The sequence below is a fragment of the Psittacula echo genome (assembly GCF_963264785.1).
Source record: "Psittacula echo genome assembly, chromosome: 1".
NCBI lineage: Eukaryota > Metazoa > Chordata > Aves > Psittaciformes > Psittacidae > Psittacula > Psittacula echo.
In genome coordinates, this window is record NC_137735.1 from 149,307,765 (window position 1) to 149,326,730 (window position 18,966).

The 18,966-nt window shown below is 41.7% G+C and overlaps 2 protein-coding genes across 8 annotated transcripts in view; one reads left to right on the top strand and one right to left on the bottom strand.

Annotated features, from left to right (window-relative positions):
* Positions 1–730: 730 nt before the first annotated feature.
* RPL18A (ribosomal protein L18a) lies at positions 731–4,245 on the bottom strand. Its single transcript, XM_080624715.1, has 5 exons — positions 4,150–4,245; positions 3,595–3,774; positions 2,871–3,000; positions 1,314–1,423; positions 731–880 (listed from the first exon to the last, which is right to left on the bottom strand). The coding sequence occupies exons 1-5, from the start codon at positions 4,165–4,167 to the stop codon at positions 788–790; spliced, it is 531 nt and encodes a 176-aa protein (XP_080480841.1). The 5' UTR covers positions 4,168–4,245; the 3' UTR covers positions 731–787.
* Positions 4,246–5,935: 1,690 nt separating this feature from the next.
* The window catches only part of XPOT (exportin for tRNA), a 30,737-nt gene continuing 17,706 nt past the window's right edge, over positions 5,936–18,966 (top strand). For 3 of the 7 annotated variants that reach the window (XM_080631301.1, XM_080631302.1, XM_080631296.1), the window contains exons 1-11: positions 5,937–6,163; positions 6,572–6,809; positions 9,675–9,808; positions 11,534–11,616; positions 12,774–12,830; positions 14,293–14,362; positions 15,547–15,765; positions 16,344–16,528; positions 16,887–17,055; positions 18,232–18,468; positions 18,774–18,812. In XM_080631301.1, the coding sequence (XP_080487427.1) occupies positions 9,749–9,808; positions 11,534–11,616; positions 12,774–12,830; positions 14,293–14,362; positions 15,547–15,765; positions 16,344–16,528; positions 16,887–17,055; positions 18,232–18,468; positions 18,774–18,812 (1,119 nt within the window). In that variant the 5' untranslated portion in view covers positions 5,937–6,163; positions 6,572–6,809; positions 9,675–9,748. Of the gene's footprint in view, positions 6,164–6,571; positions 6,810–9,280; positions 9,809–11,533; positions 11,617–12,773; positions 12,831–14,292; positions 14,363–15,546; positions 15,766–16,343; positions 16,529–16,886; positions 17,056–18,231; positions 18,469–18,773; positions 18,813–18,966 lie in introns of those variants that run through there. The other 4 variants (XM_080631297.1, XM_080631300.1, XM_080631298.1 and 1 more) reach the window with 4 other exon arrangements.

An 18,966-nucleotide genomic window follows, 5' to 3' on the forward strand; every position in this document is an offset into this window, starting at 1 on the left:
CCCTCGCTCTCAGAGGGATGGGGAAAAGAATCGAAAGAATGTAACTCCCACAGGTTGAGATAAAAACAGTCCAGTAACTAAGGTATAACACAAATCACTACTGCTACCACCAGTAATAAGGGAAATAACAAGGGAAGAGAATATAACCACTCACCACCCACAGATCGATACCCAGCCCAATCCCAGCAATGATCTAACCCTTCTGGGTAACTGCCCCCAGTTTATATACTGGGCATAAAGTGCTGTGGTATGAAATACCTCTTTGGTTAGTTTGGGTCAGGTGTCCTGTCTCTGCTTCCTCCCGGCTTCCCCTCCTCCCTGGCAGAGCATGAGACTCACAAAGTCCTTGGTCAGAGTAAACATTACTGAGCAACAACTAAAAACATCGGTGTTATCAGCGCTGTCCCAGGCTGAAAGTCAAAAACACAGCACTGCACCAGCTACTAAGAAGGAGAAAAATGACTGCTACTGCTGAACCCAGGACAGAACTAAATGGATGTAGGATTTTACAGCTGCTCAACAACAGATCTACTTTGACCTGGAAAGATGGTTATTAAAATTTTGGTTTATTGATAGGTATTCTGATGATTCAAGTCAGCACCTGAAACATTCACCTGTTTCAAGGGAATTGCAGCTGTAAATAGTGGCTACCAACAGTTTAGAAAAATAAAAGAGTAGGAAGGGGTGCTCCTTGGTATCCAAGACACCGTTTCTGAAAGACAACTGTGCGTCAAAGGTTCAAATAAGATCTTTATTACAACACAGAGTTGATAGCACGTTTCCATATTTAAAAGAAAGTGTTTGGTCTCTTGGTGGTGAAACGTGGCTTGTGCTGGCGACGCAGAACTCTGTGTGGCAGAGGGAACTTGATTTTAGAATCCTGCAAGAAAAACATTTCTGCATTAATTGAGATACTCGATGAACAACAGAAGATAGTTCGTAATAAAAAACTAAGCTATATTCAACTGCTAACTCATGTACAGAAAACTAATGCACCCACAGATTAGATCTAGTTCAGAGGAGCTAAGAGATGCCTTGGTTTTGCAAATTTTGTAAAGGAACACCTGGTAAAGGCACATTTTTTGCACCATAATATGTATTTGGGTTAGCTTTACTTTCATTCAAACAGTTCTAGAAACCATTATCAATAATATAACAAAATTGAAAACCTATGCACACAGGTGTTCCTTTGTTATTTGAGTTCGTATCCTTTGCTATTTGAGCCAGCAAAAGAAACCTGTACCAGAGAACACCCCCTCCCAGTCCAGTATTAGACCAGCACCCAACAGCCACTGTGACGTTACTTCACTTACATGGAACTGCTTCACTGCTGGTCTACGGCACTTGCTAGCAGCAATTTCCTCAACTTTCATGATCTGAATAGAATGAGCACGGGCACGGTGACGGGCTCCCATATCGCGGTCTGTAACAAGAAAACTCATTCATCCATTTCAAAACTTAAGACATTTTCAGTTCAAAAAGCTTACTACCATCTCTTCAGGATATGTTTACAGTATCATCTACAACTTTTAAAGTTACTTTTCTTCTAAGTTCTTTACTTAATCACACTGGGTTTAGTATTTAAAGCAATAGCAGAAATATCACACAACCAACATGAAGCAGCCAACTGGAACTCATAACCAAACTCCTCCAAGAAAGTGCCACCTTATTCCTCTTGCCTGATTTCAAGATGGTAGACATGTACAGAAGTAATCTACTATTTCCCTTTTTGCATAAGAAAACTGATTTGAATCAACACTGAAATATAATTACTGAAAAGACAGGTGAACTTAAAAAAAACCCAAAACATTCTCTTCCAAAGGCAGGTGCAAGTAAAGGTAGAATCTGAGGTCACCTTTTCTTAAAACTGACAAGTGATAGAAACATGAATTGATTATTAAGGCCATGTAATTAAGCTTTCAGAACAGAAGAAAGCCATCTGTGCATGGGCTACCTGAAAATTCCTCCCTGTAGCAGTGCAAATCACTGTCTTTAAATCTTGATGTCCACAGCTAGTTTCACAAGATACACTTACTGAAATACTACTGCACTTACAATGCTTCCAATGAACATCTAACATGCTTATTAAAAACTTACCTGTCAAAAGTATTCTTGAACATAAAGGTATCAAACTCATTGTATAGCGACAAAATTAAGTTCTCAGGACTCTGAAGCAGTCCTTCAGTATGTTAATTGACAGGAATTATTGTGTAAGTTGATGTAGAACCTTAAATTTCACTTTCAACAGCACTTCAGCTTTTGAAAGGCGACAAGATACCTTTAATATCTGCACACATGACAAGAATATCATTATGAGTAACAATATTCTTTGGGTTTTTATGTGCATTCTGTTGTGTTCATAACACTTTTGAATCAACAGCATCACCTAAACAAATAGTCTGGCCCTCACTCACGTCACATCACAGACTGAAATAATGACAACCTTTAATTCTCCTTGAACAGAGGCAATGAGATCTTGGAGCAACACAGGGTTTTTTTACTTGCTCTCCAAAGGACAGATCTAATATGTTCCACATATCTGAAATATTATCTCTGCAAGGCTTGGGAAGATATACAGCACTTAAAAGGTCATGTACAGAGTGTCTGTACAGCAAAACTACTACTAGAATGTAGGAAGTCACACCAAGATGAAGCGGGAATATTTTCAGCAAAACTGTATAGAGTGGTAACAAGTAAGATACCACATACATCATACACACATCTATGCACTTCTCAAGGCACTCAGCAATTTATTTTACCAGTGTTACAGTTATCTTACTATAGATAAAGTCAGCCCACCTTCTGTCCAGTTTAAGACTTAATCTATTTCATTTAACTATTTTATACTTCAAACAGTTAGATGTACTTACAGCACTGGGTGACAGCACCAGCAGTGGTCAGATCCCGGTACTCCCTGTACATATTGTGAGTTCCACTACGAGAATCATAGCGCAGCCAAATACCAAAATTCTTTACCCGCAGAGGGGACTTCTCATAAACCTGGAATTAAACATGAGCACAAAAGCAGTTAGACACAGTACATCACCAGCATTTTGCAAGTTTGAATATTTCAGAGCTCTAAGGAAACCACTGTGCTATGTTTTATTGTAAAAAACAGCTATTTGTTCTTTCTCCACAGCCACGTAACTATATCAAAGCCTCAGTAATTCAGAGTGAAGAGTTTTAGTAATTCAGCACAGAAAGAAAAATACACATATGATTTCCCTTCTAAAACCCTAAACAATGTCCTTTAAGTATCAAGGTAAAGGAGTGGAAACATACAAATACCTACTTTCCAAGGATTATTAATGTCCAGATGACTCTTATATTCCATAATGAAACAAGCACCAGAAGCAGACAGCAGCAATGACTAGTAACATAGTTCATAACTCTGCAATGTTGGGAAGTTTCTGTTTAGTTTACTGGGCATACACTGTTACTTTGAAAAAACTAATTTGTCACTCAGCTTCACAGCAACCGAAGGATAAGTTAATTTCAATCTCACCCCCAATAACAGCACTTTATATAAATTCCACATATACCAACTGCAATTCTTTACGTATCTCCCACTTTTTTGTGTTTTAAATACCGCACCTGGCCGCAGTACACGATCTCTCCAGAAGACTTCTTCATCTTCTTCAGCTGAGAAACGAAGTACCAGAACCGGGACTTGGCGACAACATGGTTGGGAGCGAAGATGCGCATGCGGTATAGAGGAGGGGTCGTGCACTTCGGCGTGGGCAGGCATCGCCCAACCACCTTGTACTCCCGCAGCTGGACGAACACGAAAGACAGCCTGCGTGAGCACCTCCGCGCCGCCGGCCCCCGCCCCGCCACGGGTCGGCACCGCTGCCAACGCAGTGGAACGAGTAGGGAAAGACTAACAGCCCAAGCAGATAGCCTCGCGGGCCCAGCTGTGCCCTCCGCCGATCACGGCCCCCTCCCCCGGGAGGCGCGGCCTCCCCACGCGTCCGGCGAGAGCAGCACCGCCGCCATGTTCGCCGCTCGCCTCCCTCGAGGGCCTGGCATGGCCGCGCAGAAACCGCTCTCAAGTGCCGCAAGCCCGCGCCGCCGCCTCCCAAGGGCAGCCTCAACCTCGGTCTCAGCCCCCGTGCCTGCCGTGCCCTCTGCGCCCCGACCCTCGCTCACAGTGCCCGACGCCTTCATGGTGCTGCCTCCTCCGCGGCCCGCAGGAAAGGAAAGGCCGAACACTCCGCCGCCTCCAGTCACCCGTCCGCCGGCAGTCCCGCCCCCGCCCGTCCTGCCCGCCCATTGGCTGGGAGGAGAGCGCCATTGGCGGAGGCAGCCGTCAGTCTCCGCTTAGGTTCCGGTCCCGCGGAGACCGCGTGCTTTGGCAGCGCCCCTGTGGCCCGCAGCGCCGCTCGGTACCGTGGCCCCGCGCGGTCTTGGTCCCCATAGGAAGAGGCTCAGTTGAGCGTGGCGCTGTCTCCTGCCGTCCCTGAACACGTTGCTGCGGAGGACGTGGCAGGGAGGCACCCGTAGGAGACAGCAGCCGGCACCGCGCTCCCCTCGGGACGGTAGCCAGGCATGGCCTCGCTTTCTCACCCGTGGGAGGCTGGGGTCGCTGGTACAGGTAGGCTGCCCCTATGGGGGTGTGTGTGTCCCTCCCGCTGCGTTTGGCGCTGCTCCGTTTCACGGTCCGTTTCATAACTGGTCCGAAAGCTGCCTCCCCTGCTCACCGCGGCTGGAGACGGTTCTGCAGCGGGAAAAGACCTTTAAGATAATCAAGTTCAAACCTTTTCCCCAGGATGCCAAGACCACAACTTAAGCATGTCTATAAGGGCCACATCTACACGGTTTGTTAACACTTTCAGGGATAGTGATTCCACCGCTTCCCTGGGAAGCCTGTTCCAATACCTGATCACTCTCTGTCAGCATAAACTTCTAATATCCAATCTAAACCTCCTCTGGCAGAAGTTGAGGCCATTACCTCTTGTCCCATCACCTGTTATTTAGAAGACCAACCACCACCTCACTACAACCTCCTTTCAGGTAGTCAGAGCGATAAAGTCCCCTCTGAGCTTTCTCTTCTCCAGACGAAATAACTCCAGTTCCCTCAGCCATTCCTCATAAGACTTGTTCTCCAGACCCTTCACCAGCTTCATTACGTTTCTCTGGACTCGCTCCAGCACCTCAATGTCCCTCTTGCATTAAGGGGTCCAGAACTGAACATTGTATTTGAGGTGCGGCCTCACCAGTGCTGAGTACAGGGGGTGATCACTTTCCTGGCCCTGCTGACTATGGTGTTTCTTAGGCCAGGATGCTGTTGGCCTAAGAAGGCTCTTAAGGCTGCCTGGGCACAAGCTGGCTCATGTTCAGCGGCCATCAGTCAGCACCCTCAGGTCCTTTTATTTGCATTTAGCAATAGTGTTCTGATTCCACAGACACACACAACCCTAACCTCTCCCCTTCCACCCCGCATATATCACTGTGCTGCAGAACATTATGGGTGGGCACTGCTGTCACATCCGCCGACCCTCACTGACATCAGTGATCCTCACGATCCGCCTCCTCACTGACAGCCCCTCTCTCGTGCGAGCAACTGGGCAAGCCGCTCCCGTCTGGCGGGCTCGCATCCGAGGCACTGAGCGTGCCGTAGAGAGGCTCGCCGCGCCGCTGCTGCCAGCGCACGGCTTCCGGATCCCGGGAGGAGAGCTTGGGACCGGAACAGGCCAGTCGCGGCGTTTTAAATAGGTGCGGTTGGGTTTAGAGCGCCGTTGGGTGTTAACAGCCGCGAGCAGCCGCAGCCGCGGGTGGCCGGCGGAACGCGGCGCTGAGTGCCACGCTCGCGCTCCGCAGGGGGCAGGACTACGGCTCCCAGCGTGCCGTGGGGCCGGCGCATCCCGGCGTACCCTGCACTGGCCGCCCCGTCCGCGAGAGGAGGTGAGCGCGGCACGCTGGGAGCCGTAGTCCTGCTGCGCGGCAGGCGGGCGGGCTGAGGGGCGGGGGCCGCTTCCCTTCCTTCGCCAGAGGTGCGGAGGCCGTTCCGCACGCGCGAGGGCCGCGGCGCCTCCCCTGGGCGTTCTCTTCCTCCTTCTCCCGCCGCCAGCCGAGGCGGCGCGGCCTGGCCCGCTCCCTATGCTCGTGGCGGCCGCAGAGCTCTGGGAGCCGGCAGTGCTGCCACGATGGAGTGACCGGGAAGGTAACAGCTGGGAAACGGGGACGGGACACGACACGACACGCGGCGTGTGGTGACTCAGCCCGGGGGGGACTGGGCCTCCCCAGCCGCTGACGGGGGCCGCGGCGCCTTTGCGGCAGGGAAGGGGTGATATAAGCGCCAGCGGGCGTACGCGCTGAGGTGGCGGTGGCGGGGTCCCTCCGGTGACCCGGTTCCAGTTAGGCCGATGCTGCCTGCTCCGGAGCTCTGGGGAAGGGGGTTCCCTGCAAGCCTTCGCGGCCGCCCTCACCCACCCCTGTGCTTGGGGAGCAGTGGGTGCCGCAGTTGGCCGGTCCCCGCCGGCCATCCCCCCTATGAGGGAGCCGGTGGGGGACCCGAAAAATGTGGGGCTTTCTAAATGTGGGGCTTTCTGATGTACCCTGTACCTTGCAGCGGGGTTATGTTGGTGTGCTGCCGGGGCTGCCTCAGTGGCCGTCCTCCGGTATGGCTCGGGAGGGGGAAGGAAGTAACCGCAAGCTTTTGGACTGCAGCAACGTGAGGGGAGAACCTCCTCGCACCTCCATATTCCGCTGCTTTCGGTGTGCGTCGGCACGGAGATCCCCGGTGTCCCGCCGGAGGAGGAGGAGTGCTTTGTCACTCCGCAGCGGCCTCGGGAAGGCGCTGAGGGGGGGTAAGTTGCAGCCCCAGTGTCTTCGCCGCAAAGTGTGGCTGCAGTGGGGTGTGGGTGCCCTCCTCGGCTGAGCCGCTGAGCCCCGCAGCGGTGGGGGCTCTGCAGGGAGGGCAAGCTGCGTTCTTTGACCAAGCCTTGGCCGGGGGGAGGGCAACAGGGCCTTGCTCTTCACAGGGAATTCCCGGACAGTAAGAATGTGCCTGACATGGAGACCTAGTATGTCACTTCCAGAAAGAAAAACTTCCTAGTCCAGTTGAAAAGTTCACAGAATAGCTATAATTGCACAGCTATACGTTTTGACCACGTTAGGTCAGCGCAAAGGATCTACTGCCTAAGAGTCTGTAGGTAGCCTCTGCAGCAAGCAAAGCCGTTCGAAAAAGAATATTAATTTTTTCTTGTCTTTGTTTCATTATAGAGAAAATTTGAGGGAATTAAAATGAAGCGTGTCACTGGTTCCCAGTGTGCTATCATAAATGCCTAGAATGCTATCGTAAATGCCTAGAATGAGTGCTGTAAATGAAGTATTCTTTAATTACTAATTGTTCCTGTGATTAGCATCTGTGGTTAAAATGTTCTGAATGCTTTCGTTATTAGGGGGTATCCAGGCCCAAGTAACACACCTTTGACCATGTTAGTATTGCTAAACTGGGCAGTCTTCCCTACTTGAAGCGTGACTACATTTTATTTTTGCTTTCCTCTATGAAAGCAGCCTCTATTATCAAATGCATTTATGAGTATTTAATATATGAAAGGGAGTAAGCTATTCTGATGAGAGCCTGTGTGACTGCTGTTAAGGAACTGCACCCTCCTAAATTATAGTCAGATCAGTTTGCCACCTAGCACAGTGTACTGGTTAACAAAAAAAGCGTCACTATGTGAATAAGACAGTACTTTCTACACAGTTGCATATTAACATTTTTTTATATAAATAAAGTTTGCTTTAACAACATACTTGATGTTATAACTGAATGTATGTTGGAATGAATTTTTCAAACTGTACTATTAAAATTGCAGTTCAGCTTTGCTTTTAAAGTGTAACTGGCTGGTAAAATAGATTTTCTACCCACTTAACTAAAACCATATAGCGTGAAAAGCTGTTTTGTTAGTTTTCTCCAAAGGCTTATTCAAATATTCCATCTCATTAATTGTCTTCCAGCATTGTCTACTCAAGCTGAAACTCTTAGAAAAAGATATATGGTAGAAAATGAAATTTTAAATATGCTCATGCAGCATATACAAGTTAGTAGAACTGGTTGGCACTGCTGTTAGCTGAGCCAGTGAAGAGAATACATATCTGAGCCAGGTTATTTTTAATAGTTAAACTTGTCACCCACCTGTAGAAGATTGCAACCTTTTTGGCAGATAATGTAGTGATATCAGCAGGGAAATATGCCAGAAATATGTTTCTGCATATTAGTTTGATTTGCATAACTGGACCAGACCCTAATCAAAAGATGCTGTTAAAAAAAAAAACAACAACAAAAAAAAACCTTAATTTTACCTGCAGCATTTTACCTTTATTTTAATCTATCTGGTCTGGATGTTGATTATGGGGAAAACAAGCTGGAGGTGAAGAGGGAGACAACTCAGCAGAGCAACTTTAATCCCTAAAGGCTCTGACCCTGAGCGGGATTGCTCTGTGTCGTAAGGCAGTGTGTGAAGCTTGTTTTGCCACGAGTCATTGCTTTGTTTGAGACTTTCTGGTTTCTATATTGCTGCAACCTGCAATTTTTTCTTGGTACAAACTCAATTTTCCTCACTGAATTGCTTTTAATGATGTGTTTTGTTCTAGTGTGTTCTGTAATGAGATTTCTAGAAATGCGTGTGCGTTACTATGTTAAATTTTGTGCTTGCTTTTCAGTTGCCGCTCTGCCACCTTTCTTCCAGTGGGGGAGGGTGAAGAGCGTTCACAAGACATGCAATACTAAGAAATCAAAAGTTCTACCTATAGGCATGTAGGCAGCTTCAAACCACAGCTTCTCTGTGTTTCATCTCTTCCTCTTGTCTGTTTTCCTTTCCCCTGCCTCCTACATGCTTATGTAACAAGGCCTTATTTCAGGTCTAATTACTATGTTACCATGGGGGGGGAAGGAAGGCTTTGATGGATAGATGAAGTTTTGTCCCCTCTTGCTGTTTAACAGCATCCTAGTGTTTGACAATGATGCCTGTAGAGCCTCGTAGAACATTTGCCTAGCTTGCTGGTTAACTTTACACCAAATTTTCTAAATAGAAATCATTGCTAGGTAAGCCCATTAGTAGGAACAGAGAACTTTGTTAACAACTCAGTGTGATGTATTTTGTGATTACTTCCTAAGACGCTTCTCTTGTGTGCACTTGCTGTGGAAGAAAGACCTCCTAATAGCTTTGCTCCCCTAGGGGAAATATTTTATAGGGAGTTTATGAAGCAGCTTAACAACATTAGAGATGAGTAGAGTTTGGGGATTGAGAAGTTTGTGGTGGGGGAAAAAAAATACAGTGGTCTGTCATTTAAGTAGCAAATTTTCTCTTATGTCATATCTCGCTGAAATCTTCTCTGTGTGCTTGAAATTGGAGTTCAAGCCTTTCAGTTGAATAGTACACACCATGCCATTTCATTGTTAATGAAGATATTGGCTCTTTTCAAAATAACTGAAATATATGTACACTTCAAAGTTTCCTTATTCAGTAAGTAGTATAGTACTATTAAAAGTTGATTACACGACTTAGAACTCTGATATCTGTATAAGAAGTATGCACATTTATGTTTCAGTGCAGTGCATACGATGTGTCTGAGGTTTGTTGGCAAACTTCTGTGGTTGTTGCTGTCCTGCTTTAAAATTTTGTTATTCTGCTGAACAAATAAAGTTTCTCTTTCTCTGTTTGCAGATGATGGTAGTTCCTCCTCTACAAGAAGTGGGCAGACCAGTCAGGAGTAGGAAACAAAGAGTATAGCAATAGAGATGGATGAGCAAGCCCTTTTAGGGCTAAACCCAAATGCTGATGCAGACTTTAGACAAAGAGTATGTAATTACCTTGCTTATCTCTCTAATATTGGGGGTGCTGTTTCAGTGCAAAAGCCTTGGGAGGGTGTGTGGGAGTTTGGGTTGGGTTTTTGGTTTTTTTTTTGTTAACCTATATGTAGGATTTGTGGTGGCAAGTACAAAAAAAATTCATGTCACAAACATGTAAGATGAAGGTTGTGTATGTCACTAATTCTATAAAATTACACTTGACGTGTGTATAATTTATTTTTCTGGGCTGAGTTTTTTAGTCCTTTCAGTTTTTTGTACTTGTTTCTCAGCTCCTTACCCAGACTCCTACAGAATGAAAAGCAGCCACTGAAAACGAGTTGCTTGCAATTGTCCTCTTAGTTCTTAGATTATTTTTTTTTTATTATTTTCATGGATTACCTATCTTTAGTGTCTTTCATAGAAATGTATGTTTTTAACTGTAGTGAAGCTTGTATTAATAGCATAAAGTAGATTAAGAAAGTAATTGTGGTATGTGGGTAACAGTTATTTCATAAGAGATGCTCCTATGAAAAGGCATTACAACTTATATAACTATTCAGTGAGTATTTCTGCTTGCTGATTGATTATGAAGTTGATTCAGCTGGCTACAAGATAACCTCCAGTAAATTCTTTCAGAAGTGAAGGTGTTAATACCTTGGGCTTGTATTCATAAAACAAATCCTGGAATAGATAAGAAAGCTAAAACTGTAGTTTGATGCAGCGTAGTATTGCTAAGTAGCCTGTTAAATATGTTGGCTCTGGGTATTTGTCCTTTATGAAAACATGCATATAGCTAAAATCTTTACTGTTCTGTTAATGGAATATCGCTGTAAAATTTGAAGCTTACAAATGTAATGATGCAGTCTGCCTAATTTTGAAATATTTTATAGTAAAAGGTTACTTTTCTTTCCACTAATCTTGTAAGATGTAACATATAAGGGAAGTACAAAACAATTTCTAGTAAATCTGTTCAGTGTAAGGGAGATACCAGTGCTATCCACAGGAAGTGAATTCTTGTTTCAAGAACTTATTTCAGCTCACTGAGTAATTACTTTGGGAAATTACTTTGGAGAAGGGAAACAATTATGAACTAATGTAAAAAAAAAAATCTAAACAAAATGAAAAGCAAGCAAACCCCAACAAAACAAGCAGACAAAATCCTCTCACAACCAAAAATAAACCTTGAATACAATGCATTCATAGAATTGAAATAATGCTGTTAATCTAATCTATTTCAAGTTACTTTACTGGTTTGTACAACAGGCCACACTAAATCTTAAAGCAATTAGATCAATTGAACCATTTCAAAAGCTATTTAGAAGTTCTGATAAGCAGCTTGATTATATCAATTTGGCAGACGTTTTTTACAGTCTCTAATAGATTTGAAACCTGACATTATTCAGGTGATCACTGTTTGAATGTTTCTTGAGCTTGAGGTATCAAATGCAGCCAAAGTAGTGCAGTGAAAATAGCGAATTGTTTCAGTGAAAAATCTAGGTCACTTTCTTTTAGAATTTGTGGGACAAATTTTGTCTTGGAGTTGAACTTATAACTCTTCCTCTCTTACACTCTTGTGTTCTGGTAATTAGGGAGCCATATAAATACTTGGATGTATCCACATGTTGGGGTTTTCTTGAAGGAAAGTTGTTTAAATGTGAGTCTAAGTGTGAAGGACATGTCTTGCTGTGTTTGATTTGTTCTCTTTTTAAATGAAACTTATTTGGATGCTTGCAGGCACTAGCCTACTTTGAGCAGCTGAAGGTATCTCAGGATGCTTGGCAAGTCTGCGCGGAAGCATTGGCTCAGAATATATACAGGTAATTTTGATAAGAATCACTGGGTTTTTTCATTACTAATATGTTTGGGCCTGGTTTTAGCTCTACAGCTTAATAGACAAACTAAATTGCTGAAAGTTAATTACTGGAAGTCTTCATACTATTTTTAGTGTTCTGGTTGATCTGTGGCCTCTATATAATGCGTTTCACAAAAGAGCAATGTGTAAATGAAACTCGTATTCATTTAGTAGTGTAAAGACTGTTGCTTTCTGAAATCCAGGAAGAAAAAATAAGATACAGGGGAAAGGAGTGCTGAAAAATTCCTGATTTGAGACTGTAGGTTTTATATGCAGTAGTTCCTTGCCCCTATTCTGTGCCTATATTCTAGGCCATCTAATTTTTCAAGATGCAAAGAGTATGTAGTCACGACTATTTCTGCACGAAGTTGTGTATTTACATCTTAAATATTAGGTTGTTGCTGTATCACAGAATAATTCAGGTTGGAAGGTAACTGAAGGAAGTATATCCCTGCGTAACAACAGTGTTTTGTAGTGAATACTTATTTTTGCAAATGATTTATCAAACCTTCTGACTCCAACAGAATATGCAGTAATTAACAAAGCTGCACAAGATTTGAAAGCAGCTTTTTATAATCTTTATCAAAATACATTATGATTGTTTCAACTTTTAGGTAAGAGAAAAAGCTTGCATAGGTTATACAGCATGTGGAATGTCCCTTCGTAATCTATGCCTCAGTTTGTCTTTAGCTTTGCTCTTTAAGCCACAATGTACAACTTTGTGTACTAATGTGTAATGTACTAATTGACCCAGAATGTATTATTGAAGCCTGACAGATTTTATAAAGGCAGGATACAATAGATATTGTCATTTAGTGTGTTCACTACTGAAAACAAAGCATGACAAATTGGTGGCTATACAAAAAATATTATAAAATCAAACAAATATTAGTTTAACAGTTGCTCATTTTTACTAAGTGAACCTTAACTATTCTATGATTCTATGAACTGCTTGACTAGTTGTCACTTTCCCTTTGAAGTACTAACAGTAGCATTTTTCTCTGGTGCACAGTAATTCTTCACTTGCTAAAGGGTGACCTGGTTGTAATGTCTGAGGAATTTTTTTTTCTTCCGAGAGAAGTGTACTGTATTGCCTCTCAGTAACAGAATTTTCTTTTCTAGTGATGATCACATCAAGTTCTTTTGCTTTCAAGTTCTGGAACATCAAATTAAGTTCAAGTGAGTGATCTTTCTTGACATCAGCCATATCCATTCATTTATTTTCCTCTTTTTAATCTGCTTGCAATGAAACTTAAAATAATGTGTGTTGTCTCTGTGTGGTTGATGAGGTGGCTTTAATCCCATCCAGAGGACTTCCTTGTACTACTTTTCCTGGGAGAAGAGCAGTTGAGTTTTGAGCAGCATGCTGTAGTCTAACACCTGTGTATGCCCCAACACAGACCTAATTACCAAGGATTGCTTGAAACTTGCTTAGCTGTTCCTTTCTGGAGATTCAAGCCTTACTCTGTACTTCTCACTGATTTTTGCAGAAAAGAATCCTGCAAGCAGCAGCCTTGCTCAGTAGAGACTCCTGGACTTCAAACAAAGCCCTATTCATTCAAAAACTGTGGCAGAGATGTTGAGAAAGTAGTCTTTTCACTGAGTGGTGTTTTCACAGAATCATAATTTTAGGAAAAAAATACTTTAAATAGTAGAAGTTTCATTGCACAGAACTGTATTTTTCCATACTTTGGCCTGCACGACAGAGGTGTCTGCCTCTTGGAATAGCATCATGAATAGCAATACACTGAATGGTTGGGTCGGGCTTTAGATGGGAATAAGATGTATTTTGCAACTGGTTTTCACAGTTATGTATCAGAACAAAAACGAAAGACTTTGTGATTCACCTGATTTTACCTTGTACATCTCCCTGTGCTCATGTCACCTGCTTCCTACAGTATGATTTTCTCCTACTTCCCTGCTGCTCAGGAAGCTCATCATTTTCAGTGTGGTTGCTTTTTGATTCTCCTTAATGAATAGTTACTTGTGACAGGTACACTGGATTTGCATGTGGCAGTCATTCCTGTAAAGGACTGCAGCAAACTGGTAGCCGGCTCTGTTGCAAGGAGAGCGTTCTCAGCTTACCTAGTCCTGGGAAGGAACATGTTCTGTGGGTGGTATTTGAGGTGGGCTCGGTATAATGTCAAATTTTGCCAAGGCTTCATGTGTGACTTAAAGCAGAATTACTTGTTTGCTTTTTTATTTTGACATATGTCTGATGATAAATGTACTGTAGGTCAGATCAGCAAAGGTCTTCCTTGTGCTCACTATCAACAGTCTTAAACATGTAGTAAACACGCTTGAGCTTGTACAGATGTGTCTTCCTTTTCCCCACTGGCTTCTTGTCAAATGTGTGCTTTTATCAGGGTTGTAAGTCCTGTCCCTGATAGAACAGCCTTCCTGCAAAATTTCAAGCCTCAAAATATAATCCATTAATATGTGCAAAATGTGGGGGTTTTCCCTTATTTTTGTCTTTAATTCAAAATCTTAACATAAAAATAGCTGTGTAAATTCCTTTTCTAGGAACTTTTCACTTACATTAATGTGCAGTATTTTGTGCAATATTAAGAGGTTTTGCCTTGCTGAATGTTGCACTTGTCACGAAGTAGTTGTATTCTGATCTCATTATGCTTTGTTTCAGATACTCTGAACTTACTGAAGCCCAGCAGCAGCTGATTAGGGAAACACTCATAACATGGCTGCAAGCACAGGTAAGTATGGCCCTTTGCAGCAGTTTTGAATAGTAGGCTAACATAAAGCATTGAGTGTAGGCTGAATGTTTAATCTGTCATTTGAGTTTAAAGATGGCTTCCTGAAGATACATGGTACCTGGTTGTTAAAAGCTTTTAACATGCCAATCTTTATTAGAAATCGTTTAAGTCAGATGTGATGAAGAAGTCTGTGCTTGAACTTATTACTAAATATAAAACTCTTATGTCAGATGATTGTGGTTTAATCAGTTGCGTAAAATAAGGATTATTAGATGTTCCCCTTTAGAGAGAGGTAATCCTGATATTCCTGAGTGTTTGGAGGAGGAGCAGTAATTCTGTTTTTAAGACCCTCCTGACCTAACTCCTGTCTGGTTAGAATACTAGCAGATATTTATGAATGAACAGCATCAGTCCTCTGATTAGTATTAATACTATGGCAGAGTATTGGCTACTTTTGTTTAATTAGTTATTGTAGCAAAACATGTAATATCAGTGGGACCCAGGAGTTTGTAATTGGCAGAACCATCAAGTGGGCTTATACAAGCTTTTGTTTGTACTTGCCATTATCTAGTTATCGTTCTGTACTGGAAATTAGCAGTTGCTTTGTTTGTAGAAAACTTATCCATAGGAAGTGGAATATAATACAACTTGAAGAGATCATTGTGAAATGGATTAAATTTCTTTTCATGTATCTTTGGTCCGTTTAGGAAGAAAAGGAAAAGGAGAGAGAGAGAGAGAGAGAGAGAGATTAATGACATTTTTATTATTCCCAATCCTGTCTCAACCCCTCAGTGAGCTTAGATTAGAAACTTCCTTTACTATTCTTAAAGCTAACATCTAACATAGACACAGGCTAGCTACAAGAGGGCTGTACCTTGTTTTCTGTAAGTTCCTACTTACTTCCTTCACCAAACTCTCAAATCAGCTTTTAGTCTTTGAATAGTACACTTAATGTCTTAGTACTGAATGAAGGGCTTAGGACTGTATCACCCAGAGAGAATGTGTTCCCTGTTTCATTTCAGTTTAGCTAAATTTTCTTCAAAATCTCTGGAAAGGTAAGGCTTTTTATTGATATTAACCAGGAAGAGAGGTAATACATTAATTCCTATACAGAGGACAACAGCGTACGTGATTCTTCTCTAATACAGTAAGAATATACAAATAAAATATCTTGTTTCTCCCAGATGCTGAATCCCCAGCCTGAGAAGACTTTCATTCGCAACAAAGCCGCACAAGTCTTTGCATTACTCTTTGTTACTGAGTATCTCACAAAATGGCCGAAGTTTTTCTTTGATATTCTATCAGTAGTTGACCTTAATCCACGAGGTGTGGACATGTACCTCAGAATCCTGATGGCTGTTGATGCTGAGCTGGTAGACCGGGATGTTGTTCATACGTCAGAGGCAAGTCATTATGTTGCGTGAACATTCGTTTTAAATTTTAAAAAGAGTTCTCTTACTTTAATTAGAGCTGAAGGCTTGCAGAGATATTATTTTTTTTCCTGTGGCAGCTCTGCCTTAGAAATACTAGGTGGTTTAGATCCAAAAGCCATATGTTGTTTAATGCTTTTTATTATTTCATACTCTTTGGTTAATGCATTTTTTGCTTGGAAAGCTAGCAGACTGCTTAATGGACTGAGTTAGCCAATTTAATATTGGGCTTTCTCATTTTTAAATGTTCATTCCTTCTAGTGCCTGTTTAAGGGGTCCTAATATCAAAAATCCATTTAATGTTTGAGAGAACTTTTCCCTTTTGTCTGCCTTTCTTCAGTATTTGGGCATTGTGTTAGAAAAAAGGAGCGAAAATGAGGGTATTTTGATTTTATTTCTTGCCAGGAAAATAAAGTACTCTCTTTGGGTTTCTGATTTGAATTATTTATCTTGTAGTGTCTGGCAGTGGATACAAAAATGCTACTAATTTGACGAGATTAGTCAAGATTGATCTGTGACAAGACTGATTAATCTTTTTTCTGTATTGATAGGAGGCTCGTAGGAACACTTTATTAAAAGATACTATGAGGGAACAGTGCATTCCAAGTTTGGTGGAATCATGGTACCAAATCTTACAAAACTATCAATATAATAACTCAGAGTTGACATGCCAGTGCCTTGAAGTTGTTGGAGCCTATGTATCCTGGATAGATTTGAGCCTGATAGCCAACGAAAGGTAAGGGGGTTTTGATAGAATATGTTTGCAAAAATAACCTCAATAGCATGCTGACTGTATTTCTGACACAGAGTTGAAACTCATCTTTGAAAAAGGCCGTCAATTATGTATAAGTCTTTGGAGTTCGGGGGGTTTTAGTAGAGTGATTTACTTTGCAAGCTAAGCTGATACAATGGCCGAAATGGGCACTAGACAGTTTGCTCCTTAACATATATGAAATGCTGAGTTTAGTCAGTGCAATAGATTTTAAAACTGTCTTATGAAAAGAAACTATTGTACATAGACACACAAATAATATAAAGCTTCTGTACAATGCTACTGTGTACATATAAAAAATAAACTTGTTTTTCCCCTGAAGGTTTATAAATATGCTGCTAGGTCACATGTCTGTGGAAGTTCTCCGGGAAGAAGCTTGTGATTGTTTGTTTGAAATTGTAAATAAGGGAATGGACCCGATTGATAAAACAAAATTGGTTGAATCTTTATGTCAAGTATTGCAGTCTGCTGGCCTCTTCAGTATTGATCAGGTTTGTATATTGATTTTTACAGTAGGAACGAGTCATAGGTTTCCAATGGTTCTTAAATAAGCAAATGAACAGAAAACTAAGTCCGCAAATTAGGGAGAATTAGTTGTGCTTCTGCATCAAAGCTAAACACTCCTTAGAGTTTTCTCATACTTAAATTAACAGCTTGTCTTTAATATTCGTTATTCATTTAAAACACACTGCATTTCTTTTGTCTTCAGCATGAGTGTTTTGTTTTAGAAGCAAGGTATTATGTAACTCCTCTGTTCCTCTTCCAAAGCATGTCATGCTTACTGTGAATACTGCTTCAGTGTTTCTTTACCTTGAATCTTCTCAATTATTCTGCCGTAGGTATTGTAGCCAAAGTAAAGTTGCTTGGTTTTGGTTTTTAGGGTAAGGCATTAGATCACCTGTGCATAATTAGGTAGGGGAAAGATATTTCTTAACGACACATACGCTGTTCTGCATGTTTGCACCATTGGACATGAGGGTTGAAATTCTTATCTGTGAGCTGGAAAAATACACCTAACTAGCCAAACACACATTTGTTGGCCATTACAGTGTTTAAGGAACAGCTCTGTGCTATCTGCCATGGAGAAAAAGGAACCAGTCTTTATGAAGCTATAGTCTTTAGACTGCAGTACAATTATCTCTTCATTTTGAAGCAAAGCATCTGTTTGGGATGAGTGGTCTAGGGGTAGTTCTCAATTCTGATCCATGTATTTCTGCAAAAGCAAGCCATAAATATTTAATATTAACCCACACTTTTAGGCAGTACTGAATGTTACTCATTATCAGTATTTCTAAAGCGAGCTACAGCTGTTAGTTCTTTGAAGCTTTCCCATTAAAAGTTTTCCTTTTATACAGCCTAAAATTTATGGTAGGTATGTGCCGCTGCTTTTATTTTGAACCTACTTCTTGCTGTCAAGTACAAAGAGAAACAAGTAATCTGAAGAGATGAAGCAAACTACTGTTATATAAGGGAGAACAGCCAAACCTGGCATTGCTTTAATTTTTCTCTATTCCCTGGGAAAATGAACCAGGCAATTGCACTTTCCATCTAGGAGACAAATGTTGGTTTAACTTCTACATATTATATGTGGGTAATACGGTCTGTAAGCTCATGCCATTTAAACGTGAGCTCTGCTAGTATTTTAATTAGATGTCTCTTCTTTGCAGGAAGATGATGTGGATTTTCTGGCCAGATTTTCTAAGCTGGTCAATGGAATGGGGCAAGCATTAATAGCTAGTTGGACTAAACTGATAAAAAATGGTGATATGAAAAGTGCTCAAGACACTCTGCAAGCTATTGAAGCGAAAGTGGCCCTAATGTTGCAACTGCTAATTCACGAAGATGATGACATCTCGTCAAATATCATTGGCTTTTGTTATGACTACCTTCACATCTTGAAACAAGTAAATAAGCCTTGTTTCAATTTAACATATCTTTTGACGTATGATTTAGTTTGAATTTTGTGGGCATATATGAATCTCATACAGTGTGCTAGCTGACTTGCAAAATAGGGGGGGTTACTAATTAGTAAATCAGTATTTTTAATGGCTGTGGTCATACTATTTCTATAGTGTTTAAAAGCTTGGAGATCAAATCTTGTGTTAAGTGGCTTTAAAACTGGCTAAGAAAGAAGGCTGTTAGCACCAAACTGTCTTTTCCTGTTAGACAGTAATAAAGGAAAAAATAACACTTGAAATTTATTTTACAGCTTTCTGCACTTTCAGACCAACAAAAAGCTAATGTAGAAGTAAGTATTTTCTTTTTACTAGAAATTCTTCTTTTCAGGAACACATTGGGTCAGAATCTTTCGTTTTGCTGAACCAAATCATGTTTTATTTATAATCCTTAAAATGTGTGTGTGACAGTAATTAAAAGGGAAGACTTAAAAGTAAGAACAGTAT

Excerpts from the sequence above, each read along its gene's own strand:
- RPL18A (XM_080624715.1), bottom strand. Across the intron at positions 3,001-3,594 it reads AGATCGTGTACTGCGGCCAG|GTTTATGAGAAGTCCCCTCT; the intron begins GTGCGGTATTTA and ends GTTTAATTCCAG. Across the intron at positions 1,424-2,870 it reads TGGTGCTGTCACCCAGTGCT|ACCGCGATATGGGAGCCCGT; the intron begins GTAAGTACATCT and ends TTCTTGTTACAG.